We start from the raw sequence: 25,994 nt of genomic DNA, 5'->3' as shown, positions 1-25,994 counted from the left end.
CAGCCAAGAGATCGTCCTTTAAAGCCCAACTGGATAACAACACACACAACAGCAAATAACTTTTCAACATAGTGAAGGAACTCTCCAACCCCAGCGCCAACACCTACAACATCCCACCCTCGCAGGAGCTGTGCGACTCACTGTCCACCTTCTTCCATCGCAAGATCTTCGACATCCACAACAGCTTCAACTCCTCATCCGCCCCGACCGCAACAGACCACACCCTGAGCGCCACCTGCACCAACCAGCTGACCTCCTGGTCCCACGTCAACGACGAAGAGACACTCAAGGTCATGAACTTCATCCACTCAGGATCTCCATCAGACCCCTGCCCACACCACGTTTTCAACAAATCTTCCATCATTTAATTTAACAGCATTACGAAACAATTTTGAAACAACAAAAGGAGAGGAAAACTTAGGACCTGAGGATCTGAGTGGAAGACGAATTCTCACCTGATCACCAACACAAACCTTGGTAGGAGAGACAGCATGTCTGTTATCAAAGTTCTCTTTTCTCAGCTCAGATTTCACCTTTTGCTTTAGGACTGGATCCTTGTTAAGAGTACTACTTTCCACCCCCAAATTCCTCATCCAAGTCTGAAATAAAGATGTGTTCGGAGTGCGACCACGAAAAAGTACAAAAGGCACCTCACCTGTGGAGGAATGTGGCGTGATTCTATAGATCATGACTCTCTCCATAAGATTATCCTTCCAATCTGAACCCTGGTCTTTAAAATCTGAATGGATTCCTTAAGGACCCGGTTGAACCTTTCCACCATACCGTTACTTTCCGGATGGTAAAGTGAACAACGCTTGTGTTTAACACCTTTACTAGCTAAAAAATCCTCCATCTCTTTTGAAACCAACTGTACCCCGTTATCAGTAAGGATGGTTTCAGGAAACCCCTCTCTACTGAAAACCTCATGTAAAAACTTTACAACATCTTTAGTCTCAATGTTTTGAGTGATTTTTATCTCTGGCCAACGAGAGAACATATCTACCATGACCAAAACATACCGTTGAGAGTGATTCCCTGAAGAAATGGGACCTAGGATGTCCAAAGCAACATCTTGCCAACAACGCACGGGGGCATCCCTAATAACCATCGGCTGTGTTCTTGTTTTACAAACTTTATCAGAGGAGTTACATTCAATGCAATCACGAATCATACGTTCCACAAGAAGGTCAATACCTGGCCACCAGAAATGCAAACGTATCCTTTCCTTTTCCTGATCAAAGAAGGTGGTATGAGTCTAGTACCTCTCCACAACAAACCATCCTTTAAAGATAGCTCATTTTTGACGTTCCAATATCTCTTGGCACTATCGCTCAGATTCTTGAGACATGGCCAACCATCACTCACCAACTTACAAACCTCTTGTAACTCGGAGACCGTACATATTGCATCCCTCCAATCACACTCCTGAACAATTCCTTCTACAACCTCACACACCTTAAACTCATCAATCTCCCATGAATCCTCAGATGATTCATCATTCTGGTCATTTCGCTCCACAACCAACCTAGAAAGACAATCAGCAACCTTCTTGTTCACCCCCGGTAAGTACTTTACTTCAAATTCAAATTCTTGAAGAGCAATAACCCATTTACAGATACGTGAGGAAATGGCATCTAGACCCTTTTTATAAAAGACCTCCTTCAGTGGTTTATGATCAGTGTGAACCACAAAAGCATTACCCCACAAGAACTTCTTCAGTTTCTTAATGGCCCAATAAATACAAAGTGCCTCCTTTTCAATCACTGAGTATAACAATTCTGGACCAACTAAAGATCTTGATAAAAACAAGATGGTAACCTCTTTCCCATCTCTCACTTGCTTGAGCACAGCTCCTAACCCCCGGGAACTGGCATCTGTGACCAAAATAGAACTATTGTCAACATCAAAGCTACGTAATGAGGGAGCCAGACTTAGATCTTGTTTAACAAGTTCATACTCATCTTGACAAACCTGAGACCAAGAAAATTTCACACCTTTCTTTAACAAAGCCCTCATGTTGGAAGTTTTATTGGCGAAGTGTGGTATGAATTTATTATAATATTCCGCCATACCTAAAAAGGTGACTAACTCTTCCCTAGACTTTGGTGTAGGCAAGCTATGTATGGTCTTCACTAACTTGTCTTTAGGTTTGACACCATCAGGAGTCAAACAATGACCTAAATAGTCAATTTCAGTCAAATTAAATCTACATTTGTTTTCTCTCAAAGTCAAACCTCTCTCTTCAAATCGTTCCAAGACAGACCTAACTCTTAAATCATGCTCACCCTGCGATGACCCCAAAACGAGTACGTCATCTTGATAAATTTTGACTCCCGTAATACCTTTCAATACATCTTCCATCATCGCTGAAAAACAGAGGCTGCAGATATTAAACCAAAAGGCAGGCGAGTAAACTTAAATGTTCCTAAAGGCGTGATGAAAGTAGTGAAACCCATGGAAGCCTCATCAATCCTCACCTGATGGTATGCAGCCCTCAAGTCCAGAGTGGAGAACATGCAGGCATCCCCTAACTGAGTCAACATGGTGTTGATATTAGGAAGAGGGTATCTATCTGCCACAACCTCCCTATTGAGAGCCCTGAGGTCAACACAAAAACGAATCTCGCCTGAGGGTTTACGAGCTAAAACAACTGGCGAAACCCATTCACTTGCCTCAGTCTTAACAATAATCCCATCATTTAAAAGCTTATACAATTCCAACTGCATTGGCTCCTGCATGGCCAAATGAACATTACGCACTTTACATGCTACAGGAACAGCATTTGTCTTTAAGACAATGCTATGAACATACCCAGAAAGACAACCAAGTTTGTCACTAAAGACTCCTTCAAATAGCTTTCGCCAATCAGGAAAAGACCCAACACTCTTACACACATCAGAGGCTTTTTGTACTGAGACCTCATTACAGCCAGATGTAGATGGAGTCACATCCTTTAGGGAAGAAAGATTGTCCCCAGAGTGAGAGACTATATCCCTTAACACAATGCAAGGGTCTTCACCAGGAACTCATCAGAATCAGAGTCAGAGTCATCATCAACCAATACCTCCTTCACTTGCTTTTTCTTTCTGATCACCTGAGACCTGCAAGCCTTAGAGTAATGTCCTACTTTACCACAATTATTGCATTTAGAAGACAAGGCAGGATATGACTTATCATTGGCTAAATGATCTAAGGCATTACATCGAAAACACTTTAACTTTGAATTAGTAGAGGCTCTTGAAAAATTATGAGAAGAAGAAGGTGTACGTACACCTTCTTAGAGGTTTTAGAAGTTGATCTCGGGTCTGATCTCTCTGTAGGTTTATTTTTATTAACCACAAAAACCTTTTCCTCCGAGATCTCGTTCTGTTTCTTAAAAACTTTCACACATGCATCAGAGTGTTCTAGTCTTTTGGCTATAGCAATAACTTCGTCCAAGTTAGGATCATCTTTTTGCCACAGTTCATCCTTAATTTTTTCTAGACAACATCCTAGCATGAATTGCTCACGCAACCTTTCTTCTAAAGTACCTTCAAATTTGCAAGTGGCAGCTAACTTTCGTAAAGCCGTGACATAAGTCTCAATAGACTCTTCCTCTTTCTGCATGCGTCTGCCAAAGTGGTACCTTTCTAAAATGGTACTCACTTTTGGTAAATAGTGTTTGTCTAGTTTTTTTATGTTGACCTCAAATTCATTTAAATTGTCAGCCTCTTCAGTCAAGCACAAGAACAGGCAAGGCAATCCAAATTTGAGTAAGACTGAAGATATCTGTTGCTTTTAAAGTCATATGAAGAGCAGACAGATAGTATCAAGCCTCAGGTAAATGTAACAAGTTAAGCCAATAACATGTTACGCTGCCAGGCTTTAGAGTTAATGTATGGCAAAAGAAAATACCTTGGGTTGAGGCTTGGTGTTGAGATCCTTTTCTACGATCTTTTCTGTTAAGTGAAATTTTCTTCAAATTTTCTCCAATAAATAAAGTTGATAGTAGCAGGGAACCTTCATCAGCATCCCATCGTCGTCGCCAATGTGAAGAAGTACAAATCAATTGAAGGTAGATAAGAGATGAGCTTTATTCTTAACAGAGGAGGAAAGGATCCCATCCACAGCAGAGATAAGCAGGCAGCAACTGTCTCTGTGCTGGATAGATTAGAACCATAACAAGACTACATCATCAGGTTCTAAGGATAACATTCTAGTAAGGGTGAGACACAGAAGCAGGTAAACAGAGAGAAGGATACCACACAGGCACAACCATCGCACCCCATCTGCAAAAGATCTTCAACATCTCCTTCGAGACAGAAACATTCCCGGAAAGCTGGAAGCATGCTGAAATCAACGCCCTCCTCAAGACACCCAAGGCGGACCCCAAAGACTTCAAGAACCATCGTCCCATCTCCATGCTCCCCTTCCCGGTGAAGGTCATCGAGAAAATTGCCAACATGCAGCTGACCCGCCACCTCGAGGACAACAGCATCATAGACCCATCCCAGTCCGGATTCAGACGCAACCACAGCACAGAGACTGCCCTTATCGCTGCCATTGACGGCATCTGGCACCAGCTAGACAACGGCGAAACCTCAGCCCTAATCCTCCTGCACCTGTTAGCCGCTTTCGACACGGCCTGCCACCGCACACTAAGAACACGCCTCCAAGAAGCCGGAATCCAGAAGAAGGCCTTGGACTGGACCACGTCCTTCCTCTCCAGCAGAACCCAGAGCGTCCGCCTCCCGCCCTTCCGATCCGAGGCCACCGACATCATCTGCAGGATCCCCCAGGGCTCATCCCTCACCCAACGCTGTTCAACGTCTACATGGCCCCCCTCGCACAAGTGGCCCGCCAGCACAACCTCAACATCATCTCCTACGCTGATGACACCCAGCTCATCCTCTCCCTCACCAAGGACCCGCACAACGCCAAAATCAACCTCCATGAGGGAATGAAGGCCGACACCGACTGGATGAGGAACAGCCGTCTGAAGCTGAACTCAGACAAGACGGAGGTACTCCTCCTCGGACCCACCCCCTCAGCCTGGGATGACTCCTGGTGGCCGACCACACTGGGAACAGCACTGACACCCACCAACCATGCACGCAACCTGGGATTCATCCTCGGCTCCTCCCTCTCCATGTCTAAACAGTTCGGCGCCGTCTCCTCCTCCTACTACATCACCCTCCGCATGCTCCGCAGAATCTACAAGCGGATCCCAACCGAAACAAGAACAGTGACCCAAGCCCTCGTCGGCAGCAGGCTAGACTACGGCAACTCACTCTACGCAGGAATCCCGGCCAAACACCTGCAACGACTACAACGCATTCAGAACGCCTCAGCCTGACTGATCCTCAACGTCCCCCGCCGCAGCCACATCTCCCCCCACCTCAGAGACCTGCACTGGCTCCCCATCAACAAGAGGATCACCTTCAAACTCCTCACCCACGCACGCAAAGCACTCCACAACACCGAACCAGCATACCTGAACGATAGACTCAACTTCTACACCCCCACCCGCTAGCTCCGCTCTGCCAGCCTCGCCCGTGCCGCCGTCCCGTGCATCCAACGAACGACCTCTGGCGGCAGATCCTTCTCCTTCCTCGCTGCAAAAACCTGGAACACCCTCCCCACCCATCTACGTCAGACACAGGACCTGCTCACCTTCAGAAGGTGCCTCAAGACACCCCCTCCCCCCCCCCCCCCCTTCCTCAGCCTTGAGACCCTTATGGGTAAGCAGCGCGCTTTACAAATTCACTGATTGATTGATAGGCACTATTCTAAATACTTTTTGTTACATTGTACATGCACTTCATTTCAGATGTTCCAAACATTTCCAGCATCACAGTTTCAAGATGGCCACCACCCTGGTTTTTTTTCATGTCTGTCTAAATACAGAACTCTTTCCTGCTATTTATGTGGTCATGTCACATAGTTGGTTGGTTGATTGCTTTATTTCGATATGCATATATCATAAAAGCATTACAAGAGAAAAATATAAAACAGCACATCGTAAAGGAGACTGTACATTAAAATCAAGCAGATAAAAATGGCAATTAATCGGAATAAATTTGTTAAAAGAGAATTAAATTGATATAGACATTCTTTTTAGGCGGATCAACCAGGCCCATTTTAGAAATTTGGATACGGCACAAACAATGGGAGGGGCTGTATCTGTTAATAGAATCCTTAAAGCCACCAAATACTGACGAGTGCCCAATTCTCTACAGAGTGGTTTGAGCCAGTGGGATCTAGGGCGCGCATAATCCGGGCATTCAAAGAGAAAGTGTGCCACAGTTTCGGGTCTGTCAGTACATAGGGCGCAATGGCGTGATGCCTACTTAGACATATTCCATCTGGAAAGGAGGTCAGCAAGGGGTAGAATCCCTAATCTGAATTTGATATAAAGAGCCCGGTCCATGGCGATGGTAATAATGTCCAGATAGGGCTCAAAAGCAACGACGTCTTTGATTTTCAGGTATGCTGCGGTGGAATTACAGTGACGCTGGTTGCTTATGAGCTTGGCAGAAACCCATTCCCAATATAATTTTTTTAGGGTCTCCTTTGGGGGAGCTGAGTGGGTGGACCAGCAAGACCCCAATCCCAGGTCCCCTAGCAGCTGTTTAATGTCCCTAAGCCATTTGATCTTCTGCCAACCATCCGAACACATCACCTCAGCCAGCCCGTCTGCGTAAGATTTTAGTTCCGGGACCCTCCACAGGCGAGCCCAAAGCAGGAGAGGTCGAAGGCGGGCCTGGTCCTTGATTGATTTGCAACCCGCGTCCAATAGCACCGGAACTGTCGGGGTGCTCTTCGGGATAGCCAGGAGGACCTTAATGAATTTATTCTCTCCCTTGGTCAGAGACTCCATGTTGCCTAGGCCCCATAGCTCGGCTCCGTAGAGTGATGCGGATACAGCTCGGGCTTTATAGATGTCTATTATCGGAGCTACACAGTGTTTTGATGAGTTGTTGTACTCCTTTAGCAAGGCTTCCCCCACCCTTTTGTGGCCAACAGTCATCTTGTTGATGTGGGGAGTCCAGCTCATAACATCACTCAAACGGATTCCCAAATAGTCAAATTCTGCCACTCTTTCAAGGGGGATAGAGTTCAGGATCGGGGGCGGCCAAGTTTGCAGGGGGGGTGCATGATTAGGTACTTCGTTTTGTCCACATTAATTACAAGTCCTCTGTTTGTGCAGAAATCCTGGAAGCGGTTCAGGACCTTCTGGAGACCTTGGGGGGTCTTCGAGATGAGAAGGGTGTCGTCGGCAAACAACAAAGTTGGGATCTTTATGCCACCCAATGTGGGGGCGTCTGCTGGCTCGCCAAGGAGGTGCTCTACCGCCCCATTCACATAGAGGGAGAATAGGGTGGGAGCTAAAACACAGCCCTGCCGGACACCCCTCACGACCCGGATCTTATCAGTCTTTTCCCCATTCAACCCCCATCTAACCTGGGCATAGTTGGATTTATGCAGTTTAATAAGGAGGTTTAAGATGTAAGGCGGCATCCCAAGACCATACAACACCCTCCACAGTTCCTCCCTAGGAACCAGGTCAAAGGCAGTCTTCAAGTCTATAAAGGGTAAATAAAGACTGTTCTTGCCCAGCTCCACCACCTTCCAGTAAAGTAACAGGAGCCTAAAGACTTGTTCGATGGTTCCTGTGCCTGAACGAAACCCAGCTTGCATGTCAGACAGTATGTGGTTATCATCCACCCATTGCAGGATCCTCCCAAAAATAGCTTTTCCCGCCACCTTCTGGGTTGAGTCTATGAGGCTTATTGGCCTATAGTTCCCTGGTAGATCCCGACAACCCTTTTTAAAAATGTGGACTACCTCTGCACCTTTCCAGGACTCTGGCACAGATCCTCCTTCGATAATAGCATTAAGTAGGGCCGAGATCAGCATCCCCCATTCACTTGGAAAGGCTCGAAGGAGGTCCCCTGGCAACCCATCCGGGCCAGCTGCTTATTGTGGAGTAAGTTTTAATCAGGTTCATGACCTCCCGTGCGGAGAAAAGGTCCGTATCTCTATCTAGGGTATAGGGGGGAAGGATGAAGGGGTCATTAAGTGTACCTTCAACGGCGGAATAAAGTGCCTTAAAATGGTTGAACCACGCCTGGGGAGTGATAGTGCAGGTCCTTAGGGTGTCATCAGGGTGATTCCTACTGCCCACCAGGTCCCAGAATCCTTTGGCATCTCTCCCTCGACTAGCAGCCAAGAGGTCCTGCCAGTAATTATCCTCCCACTCCTTCTTAGCGTTTTTTTGACAGTGAGAGTATAGCCTTCTGGCCTCCCTGGTCCTAATTAGTGATTTGGATTTGACTGTTTCTACAAGCAGTATCTTCGCCTCCCTGCATTTGCGATTAAACCAGCCTTGTCTGGCCCGGGGACGTGGTTTCTTCCTATTGGCACTAACTGGGACAATAAAAAGGTCACTAAGGGCCTGGGTTATGTTACAGAACCTGGCAGGCACCTCCGTCAGCCCACCCTCAGGAGACTCGAGATTTTCTAGGGCTACAGCTAAAAGCTGCGTTATGGAGGATATTTTCTCCACTGAGAGCGACAGCTTAGCCCACTTTAGCCGTCGACCGCAGTTAGAGACTGAAGACATATCCGGGGCGGGGGTACAAGCGGTTCTGCTCCCTGTGCCATCTAACCACCTATGGGTCAGAGTAAGCGAGAGGAGGTTGTGGTCGCTCTCGACAGAGGGTATAATCACCATATCTTTTACCATGCTCCATAGGTGAACGTCACGAAGAAAATAATCGATTCTTGACGTGTGCGCGGGCCTATTGTATGTATGGGCTCCCTTTTTGTCAGAACTGGTCCTGCCATTAAGGGCCCTCAGGTCAAACTCCATTATTAGGGAATTAACCTGGAGCACACTTCCGTCCATTTTTTAATTGGGCTGAGCTCTAAAGCTGGTATCCGCCACCTATTGTCATTGTGCTCTTGATCTTGTGTGACTTCAGGGCTAAGGGGCTCAAAGGTGCAATTGAAGTCACCCGCAACCAAGGTACGGTGCTTATGTGGAGAGGATCGAAGCAAAGCCTCCAGACAGGCTATGGTTGGGGATTCTCTACCCCCCTTCATACCTCGGGCATAGATGTTAAAGATGTTTAAAATAACATGTCCCTTAGGGTTTTTCAGGGTGATGTTAAGGAGGTTCGGGCATTTAGTGTCCTGCTCCTCCACCCTACAATTAAGTGCGGAAGCTACCCAGATGAGGAGGCCACCCGAGGGGCGACCCATATCAGTCTCTGAGTGGACAGCTGGTAAGTGGTGGGTAGAATATCCTGCCTTGTGTACGGGCTCCTTACTCCAGGTTTCCTGGAACAGACATATGGAGTACTGCTCCACAAGTGAGTTCCAGTCAGGCAGGGCCAGCTTCCTGTCCAGACCAGCCACATTCCAGCTGAGAACCCTAATAAGTGGGTCCGCCACAGCCGCAATGCTACCGGGCCTGACAGGGCCAAATAAGTCTACCTCTCCCATGATAGGGCAGACAATGGCAGGCTCAAGTGGCACCCTCCCTTCCCTTAATTCCCCTGTGTCCACTAAGACAGCCTATTCGTCTGGTAGGGTCAAGGGATCTTTAGATTTAGCAGTTAAAGGGGACTGGGCGCGGAACGCCGGGCCACCCGAATCTCCTCAGGGGAGTCGAAAAGTCAATAACCCCTGGTGCCCCAGCTCGGCATTGGCAAGGCTGCATGCAACTGCGCTACAGTTGTTGCTGGGTGCCATTGGCCGTAAGAACTATTTTGGGTTGGGAACACGGGATGGTTAGCTAGGGAGTTCGTGACCGTCCGCGGGTAGAAGAATGTTAAATCAACTGCTTCGACTCCGGGACCGGCCGTGGCCTGCCCTAAGCTGCATATTGAGTGGGCAGCTCTCATGTCCTGGAAATTGACCACCACACAATCCCCCTCAAATGATTTTTTCCCCTGACCAATCCAACCCACCCTGCGTACACCGAGGATCAAGCCATCCACACCCAATGGAAGGGGTCTGTTGGCTTGCAACCAGTGGATGACCTTGTTCTTCAGTGCCTGGTGGGTTTCCTGCTGGGTGTCCTTCAGGGGTGGAACCTTGATAAGGACAACAACGTATGGTTGGCACTCAGGGGGGAGATTGACTGGGGGACACTTGCGTACCACCTTTTGTGGTATAACCACTGGAGTTGGATTTTTGGGTGGACAAGTAGTTATATTTGCCTTTAGTGCCGTGGGTACTCCCCTGGCTTCAGTGGGTGGAGCAGCCAATGGTTTAGATTTGGGACCAGCCCCTCCTTCTTGCCGCTTTTTTGGGACAGGGTTAGACTTAGATGATCTCACTGCTGAGGGGGTACTATCGTGGACCTGGACAACATGGTAATAGGAGTCGGCTCTGCCGGTTTTGCACTGGCCAGGGGTGCTGGTGTTATGGCCATCCCAGAGGCTTGTGCATGAGTGGACAATGCCGGTGTGTGTTCCTGTGTTGGGCCTACAGGATCCCTTTTCCCTTCGTTCCCATCTGCAGTGTCCTCCCTGAGCCTTGACTGTAGTTTAAAAAGGGTTTTCAAGGAGAAAAAATTGTCCCGGGTGGTCTGTTCGAATTTGTCTAACCTATCCCCCAGACTCTTGACTTGGTCTATAAGTGGTACCAGCAAGGACTTGACCAATTTCTCGAAGGGCTCAAGGGAGGGCCCCTCATTTGAGGGTGTAGATAGTGGCGGGACCAAGTAGTGAGACAGTGGGGTTTCAGCCGCTGGTACTGGTGGGGTAATGCTCCCAGATGGTTCTGGCCCTCCAACTTCTGGATGCGTAGGACCTTTTTGGGACTGTATCCTAGGACGCTTATAAAGCGAGGAATAACTTCCCTTCCGTGTGCTAATGACCCTTTTTCTTTTCTTGTGTGCCCGACAAGCTCGTGCCTGGGTCAACGGTTTCTGGGCTAGTGTGGGAACCTGGATAGAGAGTTGGGAATTGTGACCAGGGGAGGTAGCTGTAAGTGGAACGGGGCAAAGCTCTGCAGCAACTGGGCTAGGGCTGGAGGGAAGGGGATTGGTTATTAGGCTTTCTATCCTGTCAATACCTGCCTCTATAGCTACTATCTGTGGCACTCCGGACAGAATCTCAGGCAAAGGAGAGATGGGATGTGTGGAGATTGGGGACAGGGCATGTGCAACGGCTCCCAAGGAAGAGCGTTTGAAAGGAAAGGAGTCTTGTGAGAGGCGACGTTCCGTCATCACAATCTCCTTTTCGATGACCGCAGCTACCCTAGTGATGAATTTGTCCATTGTGCCAATCATTGTACTCCCCGTGGCACTTTCACCCCCACCCCTCAAAGCTTTACCGGAGCGGGTTGACATGTTGACCTCAAGACCCACAAGTAGACTCCGAGCCCTTGGACGAACAGCGCTGAATGAAAGAGGCGTGGCCCAGCCCAGCCTTTGTCAGCCCCTGACGGCCACAGACGGCCCGCCCTCTGCCCGGGCTCCGCCCGGCGCCGCCCGCGCTCGTCCGCGACGCGGAGGAAGCGTCCCTGCTTTGTAGCGCTTCCGGGCACGAAGAAGGCGGGAGGCAGGAAGTGCCCGCAAAGCTCACTGGGAGCTGTAGTCTCCAGCCGCGAGGATGGAGCAGCGGCGGCGAGACACACAGCGTTCCCCACCCAGGAGCAGGAGCAGCTCGCAGCGTGACCTCAGGTATTTGCCTGGCCGGTTTGTGGTTGTCCCCCCAGTCACATAGTACATAATCTAATCTCAGCTATTTAGCGTGTTACAGATAAATAAGTTCCAGATATTTAGCTGGGCACTGGCTACATAGCAGAGATTATGCTTTTGCTGGCCCTTGAGTAAATTGCGCAGATTATGGACCAATTTGCCGACCGCTGTGTATTTGTCCGAATACCGATAGCTAATTCTTTCCTTTTTTTGAGTCGCTTTGATCAATTTCGATTTTGAAAACGTTATTCGGTGTGTTTAAAACAACCATAAAAGTATACATAGATAAAAGCTAGATGCATTACACATAAGTAGCATCAGAGTTATAAAAGATAGTGCAACGTAATACTCAATTTCAACAAGGAAACAAAGTCGGTCATGTCTGAAAATACTTAGAAATGTTTACATTTAAAAAGTCGCTTTGAATAAACTTCAAGACTCTCTTTTTATAATTTAATGGCATGGAGCCGGTTGTAATTAGAGCTTCTTCTAATTCACTTCTTTGCTTCCTCAGTTCTTTGTATGCCTTCTGGTATTTTTTGGCGTTGTTTTATGGCAGATTTCGGCTTTTTCAAGTCCTTTGCCTCTCTCCTTGGATGAACTGATTGTGGTTTAAGTAGTATGTTTCTTCACGTTTCTTCATGATCACACCATACTGTGTTTAAGTAGCCCTACTCATGACTCTGCTTTTAAACTGTTATCCACTTCAACACGGTCTCAAATACTATCTTGTTTACCTTTCATTGCCTCCATGCTTGGGGGCTTCTTGGCATGTTAAAACTTATATCTTCCCAAATAGCTGCAAATTTTTTCTACCTGATCCCTTCTGTTGCTTTGTTCATGTTGTGTTCCTTTCCAGGCGCAGCGCCGGGACGCCCCTTAGCTGGGGCAGCTGTGCGCTTAAAAATGGAGTTAACATAACATAACATAACATGTTTCCTATTGCTATGGATACTCAGACATGATGAAACATGGATTGTTTTCCTATAGGAAATGTTTTTTTGTGTTTTAAAATTGTATTGTAATAATCTGGCTTTACCAACAATATATTTGTTACTTACTTACAAAATGTACATGCATCACACAAGTTGGGCATGGCCTGGTTATACCAATGGCATCATAAAAGTTGAGGCGAGCTGGAATATTGTAAAGGTGGTTGAAGGCTACGTTTCTAATTCTGGCGTTTTTATCTAATTCATTATCCTAAAAATGGGAATAGAATGATTGGGTTATTTTCAAAACTTTTTGTGTAGTAGTTGTTGTACATATTGTATATTGTTAAGCAGATACTTCTTACAGTTAGGATAAATAGTGATAATCTCTGGTCAGTGTTTTACTAGACTCTTAATGAAGCTATCACCAAATTATAAAAAAACTCCATAACAAAGAAGTTAACCCACTGAAATTTCTGGTATGATTCTCATAGGCTTGTGGGTGCCTAAAACGTACATAAGAGGTGTGGCGCAGCGGCCAAGATGCCTGACTCTGGAGCACAGGCCTTATGGTTCGATCCCCGGTGTCTGCGGCAGGTTAGTCCAGCACCATGCAACTCTGGGCATTAGCTCGCTTAATCTTCCCGACGGCCCCCAGCGCCTTGACACCCTCAGGTAATTGTGCGCTTTACAAATACTGGGTTTCATTTCATTTCAAGTCCTATTACATACAGGTCTACTTAACAAACCTTCTTCAAATACCTCACTAAAATAACGGTGTTCACATATGAGCATTCCTATATCTTGCAGTAGTGTCGCAATTGTAAAGGTAAATTTATATTTGAATGGGATCTTTGCCTTAGGTGTTAGATAGCTTATGTCAATATAAAAAATAAGATGAACTATTTTCAAATTAGGCAGTTGTTAAGTCAGTCAAAGTACAAATAGCATTCAGTTTTTTATGGAAGTCAAATAAATAGTCAAACTCCCTAACTCATTTTTGGGCCTGGTTTTGCTTTTTGTCTCCTTACATGCTAAGGCTTGTAAGCTGTCCCACCTCTGGATTACATTTTTGAACTTGTTTCTATTTGCCTGGTTATAGAATATAAGTTCAGTGAACTTCATGAGTTGCTATTTGGATGGAAGATGCTGGTAACTCCAGCCCCTGACCCAATAGCTATTGATATCACTGATTTTGCCTAAAATCACAGATTGTTGAGTTGACAGCGGGGCTGGAACCTGGTTTTCTTGTTCCCAAGTATGCTGTTCTCTCCGTTAGGCCACATCTCATGAGATTACAAGTAGGACCCTCAAGATGTCCTTAGAAATTACTTCGGAATCGTTAATTTTTATTCAATTCCATGTTAATTCCTCATTTTGTCAGTTACACCAAGAAGTTTCATCTGCTTTCAGCAGTGGGAATCTCCAGGTGAAATGAAACCGGTCTGCCTGTAGCGTTCCCGCTAATATAATAATTCGGAAGAGGCGTGTAACCACAGTAACAGGAGACCTTGTAACGAGCTATTAATGGCTATCCTTTGCCTGCGAGGTGACTAGCCTAAATGCCCAATCACTTGTATGGGTTCCTTGTTTGTATAATTATCTATACTGTGAGCAGAGAGAAAGGGCAACCTGCACCTATTGCGAATCATGGATCATCTGCTCTCTTACAATGATAAATTGCATATTACTCTCTGGCATCCTTGGTTTATATCTACTTTAGTTTGCCTCGTGTAGTGGGGCTAAACTAAGGTATATAACCAGAACTAGGATAGAACTGTGTAAGTCTATGCATTGAGATAAAGTCACACTCACACAGAATACGCCTTGTGTCTATTAGTGAAGTTGTTTACCTTTCTAAAGTATTTGCAATATGCAATCTCTAAAACAGTTTGTATTTTAGAAATAAATATTCATTAGCGAAATCAACGTGCAGAAGTATTTACACGTGTATATTTCCACTGTTGCTTAAGCAGGAATCCTGACCTGGATGCAATTAACAAACTTTGGATGATTTTTCCATCCACTAGAAGGGGTTTGTGTCCAACCCCCCTTACACGAGGGCATGTAGAAGTGCACGACTGATACTACTCCTGCAAAGTTACAATTAGGAAATGAATAGAAGATTTTGAAATAATCATACTTCTATGCAGCATAAACAGAGATCTATAGCTACACAAAATAGCACTACAAATTGAAAAGAATGGGAAAACAATATTACCTGTGGAAATTACGCACATCTGATGAACGCTAATCCTCGAAGTACAAAAATACAGCCCATGCCCTGGGCTCTGCCCTCTTTTCCTTATACTGCATGGCCAAGTGAACACTACAGACCTGCTATAGCCTCCATGATGCATCCCAACCCACTCAAGAGAAAGAGAAACTTCACAGGCGGAAACGAGCACTACTTGGCCTGTTTCCATACACCAACAGGGTAAATGCATTGGGGATGGAAGTATGCACTATGGGAATCAGAAAAGGAAATGGTAGGACAAAAGGAGGCTGGCGAAGGAAAGGTTTTTCAGGATGGAAATTGTAGGACCAGAGGATGCTGGCGAAGGAAAGGTTTTGCAGGATGGAAATTGTAGGACCAGAGGAGGCTGGCGAAGGAAAGGTTTTGCAGGATGGAAATTGTAGGACCAGAGGAGGCTGGCGAAGGAAACGTTTTGCAGGATGGAAATTGTAGGACGAGAGGAGGCTGGCGAAGGAAAGGTTATGCAGGCTGAAGGTGAAAGGCTCTACTGATGATAAACCCGGATCCTTCCGGGCTCTTATCCTTGTCCTGCCAATCTCATAATTCAAACGGGGCGTGTATCTGTACTAAAAATGGACCTCGTAGGGAACCCCCCTCCACCAAGCCATGTCATTGCATCCATTGCAGAAAGCGTGCAATAGCATAGAATAGGAAATAGTGAAACACTCGGAAAAACAACTCTGCTTTTCCGAGCAGGCCCCTGCATGGGAGGCAACCGTTCAGGGGGCCCCATTGAGCTCAAGACCAATGATGATATTCGACCTGGGAGATGCCGGGGTCCTTCCTCACAATTTAAAGGGGCCGGGTCATCATTTTGCTTCATGCCACTGCTGTGAGGGAAATAGCCTGCTGATGAGATAGCTAATTATATAATTTCCTCCTATGGATAATAATAGTAAATTATTTTTCAAAAATGTGTTGTACCCATCGAAATACAAACCTTGATTTCTGATTTAAGTATAATAATACAATTTAAAAATTCAAATGTGCATGCAGTGCAATTTAGAAGTAGTTTGAAGTCTAATTGAAAACTAATTTTGTACTTGTTTTTTTTTTCTTTTTTCTTTCAGATGGTATGAACTGCATGAACAAAGACCATGGGTGTGCGCATATCTGTCGGGAAACACCTAAAATTGGGGTTGCCTGTGAATGTAGGCCTGGCTTTGATTTAGCTAAAAACCAGATGGACTGTACATGTAGGTAGTTTGAGATGAAATGTCTCCTTAATATTCTAATATTTTTAATAGAAATGTTTACTCAAAATTGCTGGGAATGTTTATGCCAGTTATTGCCATTGTTGTGTGCAGTCGACAGAATTTTCCAAATCGGGAAAGTGCTTTTGCACATAAGAGTAAATACTTTTTGGGACACAACCCCTGTGATTGTGTGACATAAGGCTGGTAATGTTAAAACTGGCTCAATAGCAATTTCCATCCTAAGCAGCAACTCTTAGTTCTAATGGTCCCAAAATGTTGGATTGTTTCAAAGTTATTTCCGCTCCATTACACCATGGGCCAAGACACCACCACTTCAAAATCTCCCACAGCTGCATAGGAGGCTAATGATTAAGATGATTAAAATCTGTGCAAATCGAGCTGTTTACTCTTCTACAATTATGTAGGCGCTTTTACTAACAAAGGTATGTAAATGTACCAGGATCAGATATAGGATTACTAAAAGGCATCATGTTATCAGCATACCTTTTTTGTAGCTAGTCAGTGCAGTCTGGAATTATTAATTCTGGTATAGTTAATCAGACTACACCAACACACTTGAAAACAATGATTTGTAAAAGCAAAGGCCAGAACAGGAAACGCTGTAACCTGGTGACACAAAGTGCCATCAGCAACATAAGATGATCTTATCAAAATAGAATCCTTGCATAGGTGCCCTTAAGCAAAACACCAACTCATTATAATTGGGACTCTTCATTCAGGTCTCATCACAGCAGGAAGAAAACTTTGATATTTATTAAAAATTGAACTCATACGACTAGCCAAATTTCCGTTTTTTTTTCAGATGTCTTCGTAGCTGTGTGTGGCAAGTTTATATTCAATATGACTAAAAGCCTGCTTGGGTGGTAATAACATCTTCATTTGAGTTTATTTTCTTTACAACACAGAGACAGTGGATCACAAATATATCCTTCGTAATTCAATTGCTGCAATATGTTATTCTTAAAAGTAGTTCATGTTAAATACTTATGTATACTTGAATACTTTGTTTAAAAAAACAAATAGTGTAGCACGGATTTGATAGAGCCAGTACTCGGACTACTACAAAGTCAACAAGTATAACTACATAGGTGAACTGCTGTTGAGTCTCTCTCAGCACTGATTATATTCTCTTCATGTAAATAAGATGCATGTTGTCTCTCAACAAACAACTTTCTGCCTCCCATAAGCCGACAATGACATTATTTTACCAACCTTATCCCCTTGCTGTGGAACTTGTGGTCCTAACAAAGAATGTGTTGGGGAAACATTTAGAAACATTTGAAATGTGCTCTATATAACCATCATGAGAGGTTGAGGTACAGGGAGTAAAGGAGTTTGATTATTTCATTGCACTCCCAAAGTCAGAAAAGTTTAACTAAATTAATGAGAGTCAAGTCCTCTGCATGGCCTGCAAATACTATGCCATCCTAACTTGCCACCTATTCTGGCTTTCCCTGTGTTTCACACTGGTGAACTGAAAATCCATGCAAGTCCTCTGCAAGTTTTCCATCCTTCTGCTTTTCTGTTTGTTTGGGCTCTGATCCAACTTGAACCTGTTTTGAGTGAGACTGACTAATAAACGATCAACCCAGATTTCACAGTGACCCGTCCTAAAACCAGCTGATTAATATTACATGAGTACAAGAATTTTATTTTGTGTTGCTGAAGGGATATTGGCTGTTAGATGCCCAGATCCCCAGTCTCTTGCCTTCGTCATGTACTGTTTCCTAAGCCCACCTTAGGAGAAAGCTACCAATGTCGCAAATTTGTCACTTTTATTTCTTTACAGAGTTTTATATAGCGCAAACTTGACCCGAATCGGGTATCGGAGCACTTTACAAAGCACTAGTTGCATTACATGAGGACACATTCATTTGTGTTAGGCACAGGGAGATTAAGTGATTTGCCCAGAATCTCAGGATATTCAGCGTCATTGCCGAGACTCGAACCCAGTTCCCCAGATTCTAGGTCCACTGCCCTAGCCATTAGGCCAACTCCTCTCCCCACTTTACTTTTCTTCCTAGTGAAACTCACTTTAACCCTTACTTCCTATTTTGCTATTGGTCCCTGAGGTAACAAGAATAGATGGAGAGGATTGTGATTGTGTGGGCAGAAAAAAAAACTGTGATTCTAGGCTTCAGAATCTAGGACAACTTAGACAACAAAAGAAAGGCACACTTTTTCAGTATTGTATTACTTTGTGTTTCTTGTCCCTGATAAGGTAATTAGGCTCTTTATGGCCTATGTGGGAAACATTGGGTATTATGCAAGGGGATTTGTAAATGTGCTCCAGTCATTTCATAGCTAACATTGGCTTCCGATCAATGAAAGGATCGACTTCAAGGTCCTATGTATTGGTCACAGGATCGTACATGGCAAGGGCCCGGCCTTCCTTCGGAACCTTCTCTGCCCCTATACGCCTACCCGACAACTCCGCTCATTAGGAGCAGGCCTCCTCGCTGTCCCCAGACACAAGAGAGCCAGAATGGGGGGTAGATCCTTTCGTTCTTTGGCGGCACACAAATGGAACTCTCTCCCTCTGAGCTTAAGAGTGGAAACATCGGAGCTCATCTTCCGCAGGAAACTTAAAACATTCCTCTTTCCTAAAGAATAGCCCCGTCTTGTCTGACTGACAGAGCAACTAGCTCTTCTGACAGCGCGGGGACACACTGATAGTGTAACCAGGCGCTATACAAACTCAGAAATAAATAAATTGTGGCTGTGAAATGAAATAAAACATTATTTTATAAAGCACAGCACTTGCTAAGAAAAAAGCTTCGAAGTGGTAAAACCCCAATTCTACTTCAGTGATCCAGCAAAAGGACTCAACCTTGTGAGCGAATAACCAAGTTTTCAGATGTTTCAGAAAAAAACAGCGGGTTGAGGATGTCAAAAGCAATAAAGGTAAGTTATTCCATAGCTTGACCCCAGTACAATGTCCAAAGATCCGCCATTCATCATATGATGATATCTCTGGTGTGCAAGACAAATTTAATCGATGATCTTCAACATCTTGCGGGGACATTGAATGAGAAGATGTTCTGAAGACTAGTATGCTTTGTTTGAAAACTGCTCTATGAGTGTGGGATATCTATATAAAATGAACTTGTTTTGTTATTGGCAGCCAAATTAGATATTGTAAACAATTTGATATTGAACAGGGCCTCAGAATGTTAAATAGAAGCCTAGCAGCTGCATTCTAATTACGCTGAAATCTGTCAACACAAGTTTTGGCAACCCAAAGTAAAGGGTATTAAAATAGTCAAGTCTGGAGGTGTCTATGGTGAGAATTACCATCTTTCTAGCATTAAAAGGTAAAACTCTGAGAATCTTACATAGTGTTTTTAATAACCATAGCAGGTAGCTATGACATTTTGAATTTGTGAAATGAAAGACAGCTGAGAATCAAATTTCACTGCTAGATTTCATACTGCTTGAACTAGAGTAGGAGGGGGACCTAATTCACAAGGCTACCAATCACTATTCCAAATCTGAGGGTTTGGGCCTAAGATAAGTAACTCAGCTTTATCCAAATTAAGCTTCAAATTAATTTGATTCATCTATGATGCTACAGATGTAAGAAATTGTGGTTGATGGAACCGGGTATTCAGACAAAATATCTAGTGAACAATATCAAGACGCAGAAGTATCGAGTTTTTAATATTGTGATCAACAAATATTGTGATGCAGAAATATTGTTGACAAGAATATTGATATTCTAAGGTACGTAATATCAATGTTAAAAATATCTATGTTTTAATACCATTTACAAAAATAAAGTTGTACAAAATATTGTTCTCGAATTAGGTTTATGGATTTTAGTTTACTCCAGTATTTGAACTTTCATATGCTTCAATCATTCCCCATCGTCGAGATGGGAGTCTCCGGTATATCAAAATAGCTATGAAAAGTTAATACAAGCCAGAAACCAGGCATAGGCCCATTGCAGCTTTGTAACTTATCTCCATTGTTTTGTAAAAAAATAAATAGGTCCTAACCAATCAAAACTTCTCACCCTCTAGAACACTCCAGAGAGAACCTTCAGATTTTTTACCGCACTTTGTGATAGGTAGTCTCCACTGAGCTCTGCTCAGCTTCTTCAACTACTTTTCCTTCAATCAACCATCTTCAACTGTCATACTATCTTTTTCAGTATTATTTTATCTTTTTCTGAGTTTGTCATGACTTACAAAGAGAAAAAGAGTCGCTTCAGAGCCTGTGCCTCCAGCTTTAAGATGAGGCTTTATACAGACGGCCCTCACAGTGACTGCATCAATTGCCTGTATCCCAGTCATAAGGCCAAAGATTGTAAAGTATGTTGTACCTTTTCAAACAATACATTATGAGATCGTGAGGGCTCCTTCATATTTAGCTCCAAAAACTAAAAGCTCGGAACGAGTTGCTTTCAAGCAATGAAAGTGATGAGGTGTCTTCTTCATCATCTAAGAGGTCTCATAAGAGGGGAAGATCACCTCACGCTCATTCATCCAACGAGCGTCCAAAGAGAGTCTTCAAAAAGACCTCTCCTGGGTCTCATAGGTGTAATCCATCTAAATGCCCTCCCAAAACTGGAAAGGAGAGAAAAGAATATTCATCTGAGGACAGTAAGGCAAAAAAGGTATTTTCTGAGACTTCAACACCTCCTCAAGGCAGGCATTGTTTGAAAAAGCCTTCCTCTGTTCCTCCTGAGGAAAAACAGTTGACGTAAACTTCATCATCGACACAGTAGACAAAAAAATCTTCGTCGTGGATGAGCAGTAATGTCCACCAGTTTTCATTGTCTAAACAGAAGGCAAGTGGCGCTCCACCATCGACAGCATTGCCGATGGCACCATTGTCATCAATATCTTCACATTCATCGCCGTCGCTTATCCCACTGACAACATCATCTTCGACGATGGCAGCAGTGATGGCGACAACAGCGATGATGATGATGATGACAGTAAGACAGAAGCAGCAAGATTCTCCAGAAAGGAGAAAAAGCATCCTCGGAGGTTATCGAATGTGCAATGGATATTGCTACTACAGCATTTAGATCGCTGAGAGGTGCAGCAGTATTACTCCGTCAAGGATGGCTCAGGGCTACGCCTTTTAGACCGGAAGTACAGAACAAAATCCTCGACCTTTCATCCGATAAAGAGACCTTATTCGGGAAACATATCGATGAGACGCTTCAGGATATGAAGAAAGGCACCGACACTGCCAAGTCATTGGGGATGCTATAATACTGAAAGGTACTCTTAAGTAGAGTACAAGGAAGAGGACTTCCATCCTACAGAGTTGGATACCAACAATATCTGTATCCCTCTTACACAGCCTCTTCTCAGCCATATCGACCACAGTATACCCAGCGTCAACCACAATCTGCGGCATACTCCCAATCTAGTGCTAGAGGGAGAGCAGGGCAACAAGGAAAGGATTCCTCATGTCGCCAATGACAAATTCCACGCTCCGACTATATCTTTTCCCACTCCTCCACAGGTTATCTTAGGGGGGAAAATGTTTTTGCAACTTTAACAGTGGCAAAAAATAACAACGGACCGGTGGGTCCTCAGCCTTATCCTGTTCGGCCGTACCCCGAAGTTCCTTCAAATTCCACCATGCACTCCACCAGGTCGGCAAGAGGTAAAACACCTACATGTCCTGCGTTTGGAAATTCTTTTTGTGCTCCAGAAGGGAGCAATAGAACTGGTTTTGGGTTCACAGATAGGTAAGGGATTGTGTTCCCGTTTCTTTTTGGTACAGAAAAATTTTAGACCTACCGGAAAAAACAGTTCTTCCGCATGGTCACATTGCCGGACCTTTTGTTACTTCTAAACCCAGGAGATTACATGGCCACTCTCAACTTACAAGACACATATTTCCACATCCCCATCCATTCCTTCCACAGAAGTTATCTACGATTTTCTGTAGCCTGGAGCCACCGTCAATTCAAGGTACTGCCATTTGGCCTGAAATCGGCCTCAAGAATATTCACCAAATGCCCGGCTCCAGTGGTAGCCTTTCTAAGGAGACAACATCATCAAGTGTTTACCTACCAGGATGACTGGCTGATCAAAGCCCTTCCAAAAGCATCACCTTTTTAGGAGCGATTCGAGGCACCACATTCAACAAGGCATTTCAATCTCTCGAAAAACAGGTGAAATTAATATCGCTAGCTCAGTTATTCGTAAGAAAAAAGTCACTTTCAGTTCACCGCTAAAGGTCTCTCCTGGGAACAATGTCATCTTGCATCCCTCTTATTCCCTTCTACGGGCGACTGCCGACTACAAATGAATCCTCTACAGGAAGAGCAAGTCTTACAATGGCATCAAGCAGTTGGTACTTTCGAAGACGTCATAACTATCACACCCGCAATGGTCACAGCCATCTCTTGGTGGAACCGGAGAAAAAATATTTCAATCAGTCTCTCTTTTCTCACCACTCTATTTCTGCTCATAATCACTACCAATGCCCCCCTGGAAGGATAGGGAGCTTTTCTGAAAGATCTCCAGGTCAGTGGCTGTTGGCAGCAGCGGTGGCATTTCCACATCAACTTACTGGAGCTCAGGCCAGTACGATTGGCATTGCAGGCATCCCTGCGGTGTTAGTCTGAACAGATATCACAGCCGCAATGCACTATGTCAAAAAACAAGGCGGCCCCAGATCTCACCCTCCCTCCCTGGAGGCTCAGTGCATTTAGGAATGGGAGAACCAAAATGCAATCTCTTTTAAAGCAGAGCACCTTCGGGGCGATCAGAATACAACAGCAGACACACTAAGCAGTCTCAAGTCTTCCTGCCACTAATGGTAGTGTATCAGGATACACTCAACAGCATCTTTATCCAGTGAGATGAACCAACTGTAGATCTGTTTGTGACTCAAGAGAACAAGAAATGCTGGTACTTCGCAAGTTGGCATCACCATCTGGGATCTTGTGGGAATGAGTTTTTAATGGCATGGTCCAGCATCTTTGCCTACGCTTTTCTGCTGTTTCTCCTCCTGCTTAGACTGCTGATGAAGATTAAGGCAAAACCCTGCAGGATGATCCTAATACCCTCATCATACATTGGTACACAGAACCTCTCCTACTTTCGGAGAGACAACCCATCCTCTTACATCCCATAACATCTCTTCTGATGACCGCCCAGGGGCAAGTGCTGCATCCAGATCCCAAATAGCCTTGATTAGCCGCATGGTTTCTGAACATCTTAAATTTGAGTAGCTAAATATCCCATCTGAATGTAAGGATATTCTTTCCAATTCCCTATCAAAAAAGCACTAATAAAACATACCAAATGAAATGGAAGAGATTCTGTGTTTGATGTCAGGAATCCAACCTCCATCATTTCTCTTCCTCACCTCATGAAATTCTTACCTACAACCTGCTTTCTGGAACAATTCATATTAGCGCACGCCACTATTGAAGTCCATCTGGCTACAGTATCTTCGTTTAGAAGGGCATCTTCGAGACCATTATTATGGTCAGCAAGGATCATTAAACAATTCATGAGGGGACCATTTAGAGTCTTTCCACCTGTAAAGCCTCCGCCACCTCTCTGGCATCTTAAAATAGTCCTGTCACATCAAACATCCTTTCGAAACTATACGTAAAGCTGACCTCAAGTTCCTTTCATGGAAAGTTGCCCTGCTTCTAGCGTTGACTTCAGCTAGGAGGGTCAGTGAAATTTAGGCTCTGACTATCCAAGAACCTTTTCTACAATTTAGGGATGACAGTGTAGTCCTTCGTACCAACCCTAAATTCATCCCCAAAGTTCAGTCGGGCTTTCACTTCAAGCCTTATATCTTCAGAACCTTCTTTCCACAACCGACAACTGCAGCAGAAAGAGCCGTTAATTTACTAGTTGTACAGCATTGTCTTGAATTCCATCTTCGAAGAACCAAAGCCATTTGCAAGTCAACCCATCTTTCTGTGGCCTTCAGTGCCCCTCGGAAAGGATATCCCCTATCAAAGCAGAGTAATGCACGTTGGATCTCAAGTGCTATTCAATATTGCCATCAATCTGCAAGAAAACCTCTGCCGGCACTGGTGGGTGCCCATTCTACAAGATCAGTTTCTGCGTCAACTGCTCTGTTTGCTGAATTACCTATCTAGGACATCTGCAAAGCAGCGACGTGGAAGAGTACCCATACCTTTTAACAAGAATTACTGTTTGGATGCCACAGTTTACAGTGACGCAGCAGTGGGCCAAGCGGTGCTGAGCAACCTGTTTCAGTAACTGTGAGTACTCTCCTTCATCCCTCCTTCCTTTCGACTATCCTCCCCTCCTTCCCTGAAAGGTTCACCTTTTGGATTTTTGCAGGTGTATCTCTTGCATAGGTGCTGTGAGAATCGGAAGGTCCGAAGGTTCTCTCTGGAGTGTTCTAGAGTCCTGATTGTTTGGGACCTATTTTTGGTCTCTTTTACAAAACAATGGATAAAGGTTACAAAGCTGAAATGGACCGAGGTCTGGTTTCTTTTGTATTAACTTTGCATTGCTATTTTGAGATTTCGGGGACTCTCGACAACGGGGAATGACTCAAACATGTGAATCTATGAAAGATTCCAATACTAGAGAACTACAGTTACAGGTAAGTAACTTATTGTCATATGTTTTAATTGTATATGTTATAGTTTGTATAATTATTGTTAATATGTACATTTGTAGTTGTTTTTGAATGTAATTTAATTGTTATTTTATTTTTTAGTGTCAGAGTAGGTTGTGGGGATTGTAGCGGTATAGGGTGGGTAGTAAATTAATTATAATTAATTAAAAATGAACTTAAGAATTATTTATTTGCTAATTTTATGTAAATTGTGTACATCATTAATTTTATACGAATATTTTAGGTGCAGGATGTGGCGTTTTAAGGGCTAAAAGGGGGGAAGTGAATTATTTGTAATTAACACATATTTTTAATTAAAATTAAATATGTAATTGATAATAAAGTAAATGTAGATTTTTTAAAACATTTTTATGTTAGGTGGAGGTTGTGGGTTTTTCAGGGGTAAACGTTGGGAAGTAAATTCATTATAATAAATAATTCATTTGAATGAAAGTTAATTGTTTAATTGATAATTATATCAATTGTGTCATTATTATAATTGTTAAGATTTATTTTAGTTGCGGGCTGTTGGGTTTTTAGTGTATGGGTGTGAAGGTAATTAAGAAATAATGTATTTATAATTAAGTAATAATATTCTAATTGGTAATTATGTAAATTGTGAAATTATCTTATTTGTTAAGTTATATTTAAGGTGTGTGTTCATTTGTTCGAGGAGGAATAGGATGGAAAGTTAGGTAATTATTTTTATTTGAAATATTTAATTGATTTATACTTTTGTACAAAATGTAAATATTTCTTTTTATATGTTATATATTAGGTGTGTTTTGTTGTGTTTGTAGGAGAATAGGGTGGGAAGTTATTTAATCATGCATTGTTTTACTTCAATTACATTTTAATTGTTGGTTGTGATGTTTGTGAGAATATTGTATGGTATTTTAACTGAGTGAATAATATTTGTTTTAATTGATAATAATTTTAAAAAATGACTATACTTGTTATTTGTTTAGTTTTTGTTAAGATTTAGACCTATCATTTTTATATTCATATTTTTGGTTATTTATTAGAGTGCTCAAATATGTTAATTGTTTGAGGTGAGCTACTCTCTCTCTTCTGTTGCACAGATTAGAGTGGGAATAGTACATTTTACCACTCCGGAGTCCACTGCTTTCCGTACTGTTGCATAGATTGGAGTGGGAATACTGAATTTGACCTCTTTGGTCTCTACTGTTTTTCTGCTGTTGCACAGACTGGAGTTGGAATAGTAAATTTGATCCCTCTGGAGTTACACGCTTTCCCTACTGTTGCACCTACTGGAGAGGGAATAGTAAACATTACCCCTCCAGTGT

General features: G+C 43.7%; 1 protein-coding gene across 2 annotated transcripts in view; it reads left to right on the top strand.

Annotated features, from left to right (window-relative positions):
* The window catches only part of SCUBE1 (signal peptide, CUB domain and EGF like domain containing 1), a 1,931,683-nt gene that overhangs the window by 510,684 nt on the left and 1,395,005 nt on the right, over nt 1-25,994 (top strand). For both annotated transcript variants that reach the window (XM_086922270.1, XM_086922262.1), the window contains exon 5: nt 15,955-16,080. In XM_086922270.1, coding sequence (XP_086778396.1) covers nt 15,955-16,080 — 126 coding nt within the window. The remainder of the gene's footprint in view (nt 1-15,954; nt 16,081-25,994) is intronic.

This window comes from Lissotriton vulgaris, chromosome 1_1 (assembly GCF_964263255.1).
Source record: "Lissotriton vulgaris chromosome 1_1, aLisVul1.2, whole genome shotgun sequence".
Classification (NCBI taxonomy): Eukaryota; Metazoa; Chordata; class Amphibia; order Caudata; family Salamandridae; genus Lissotriton; species Lissotriton vulgaris.
Note: the sequence above shows the minus strand (reverse complement) of the source record. Positions and strands in the feature narration are given on the sequence as shown.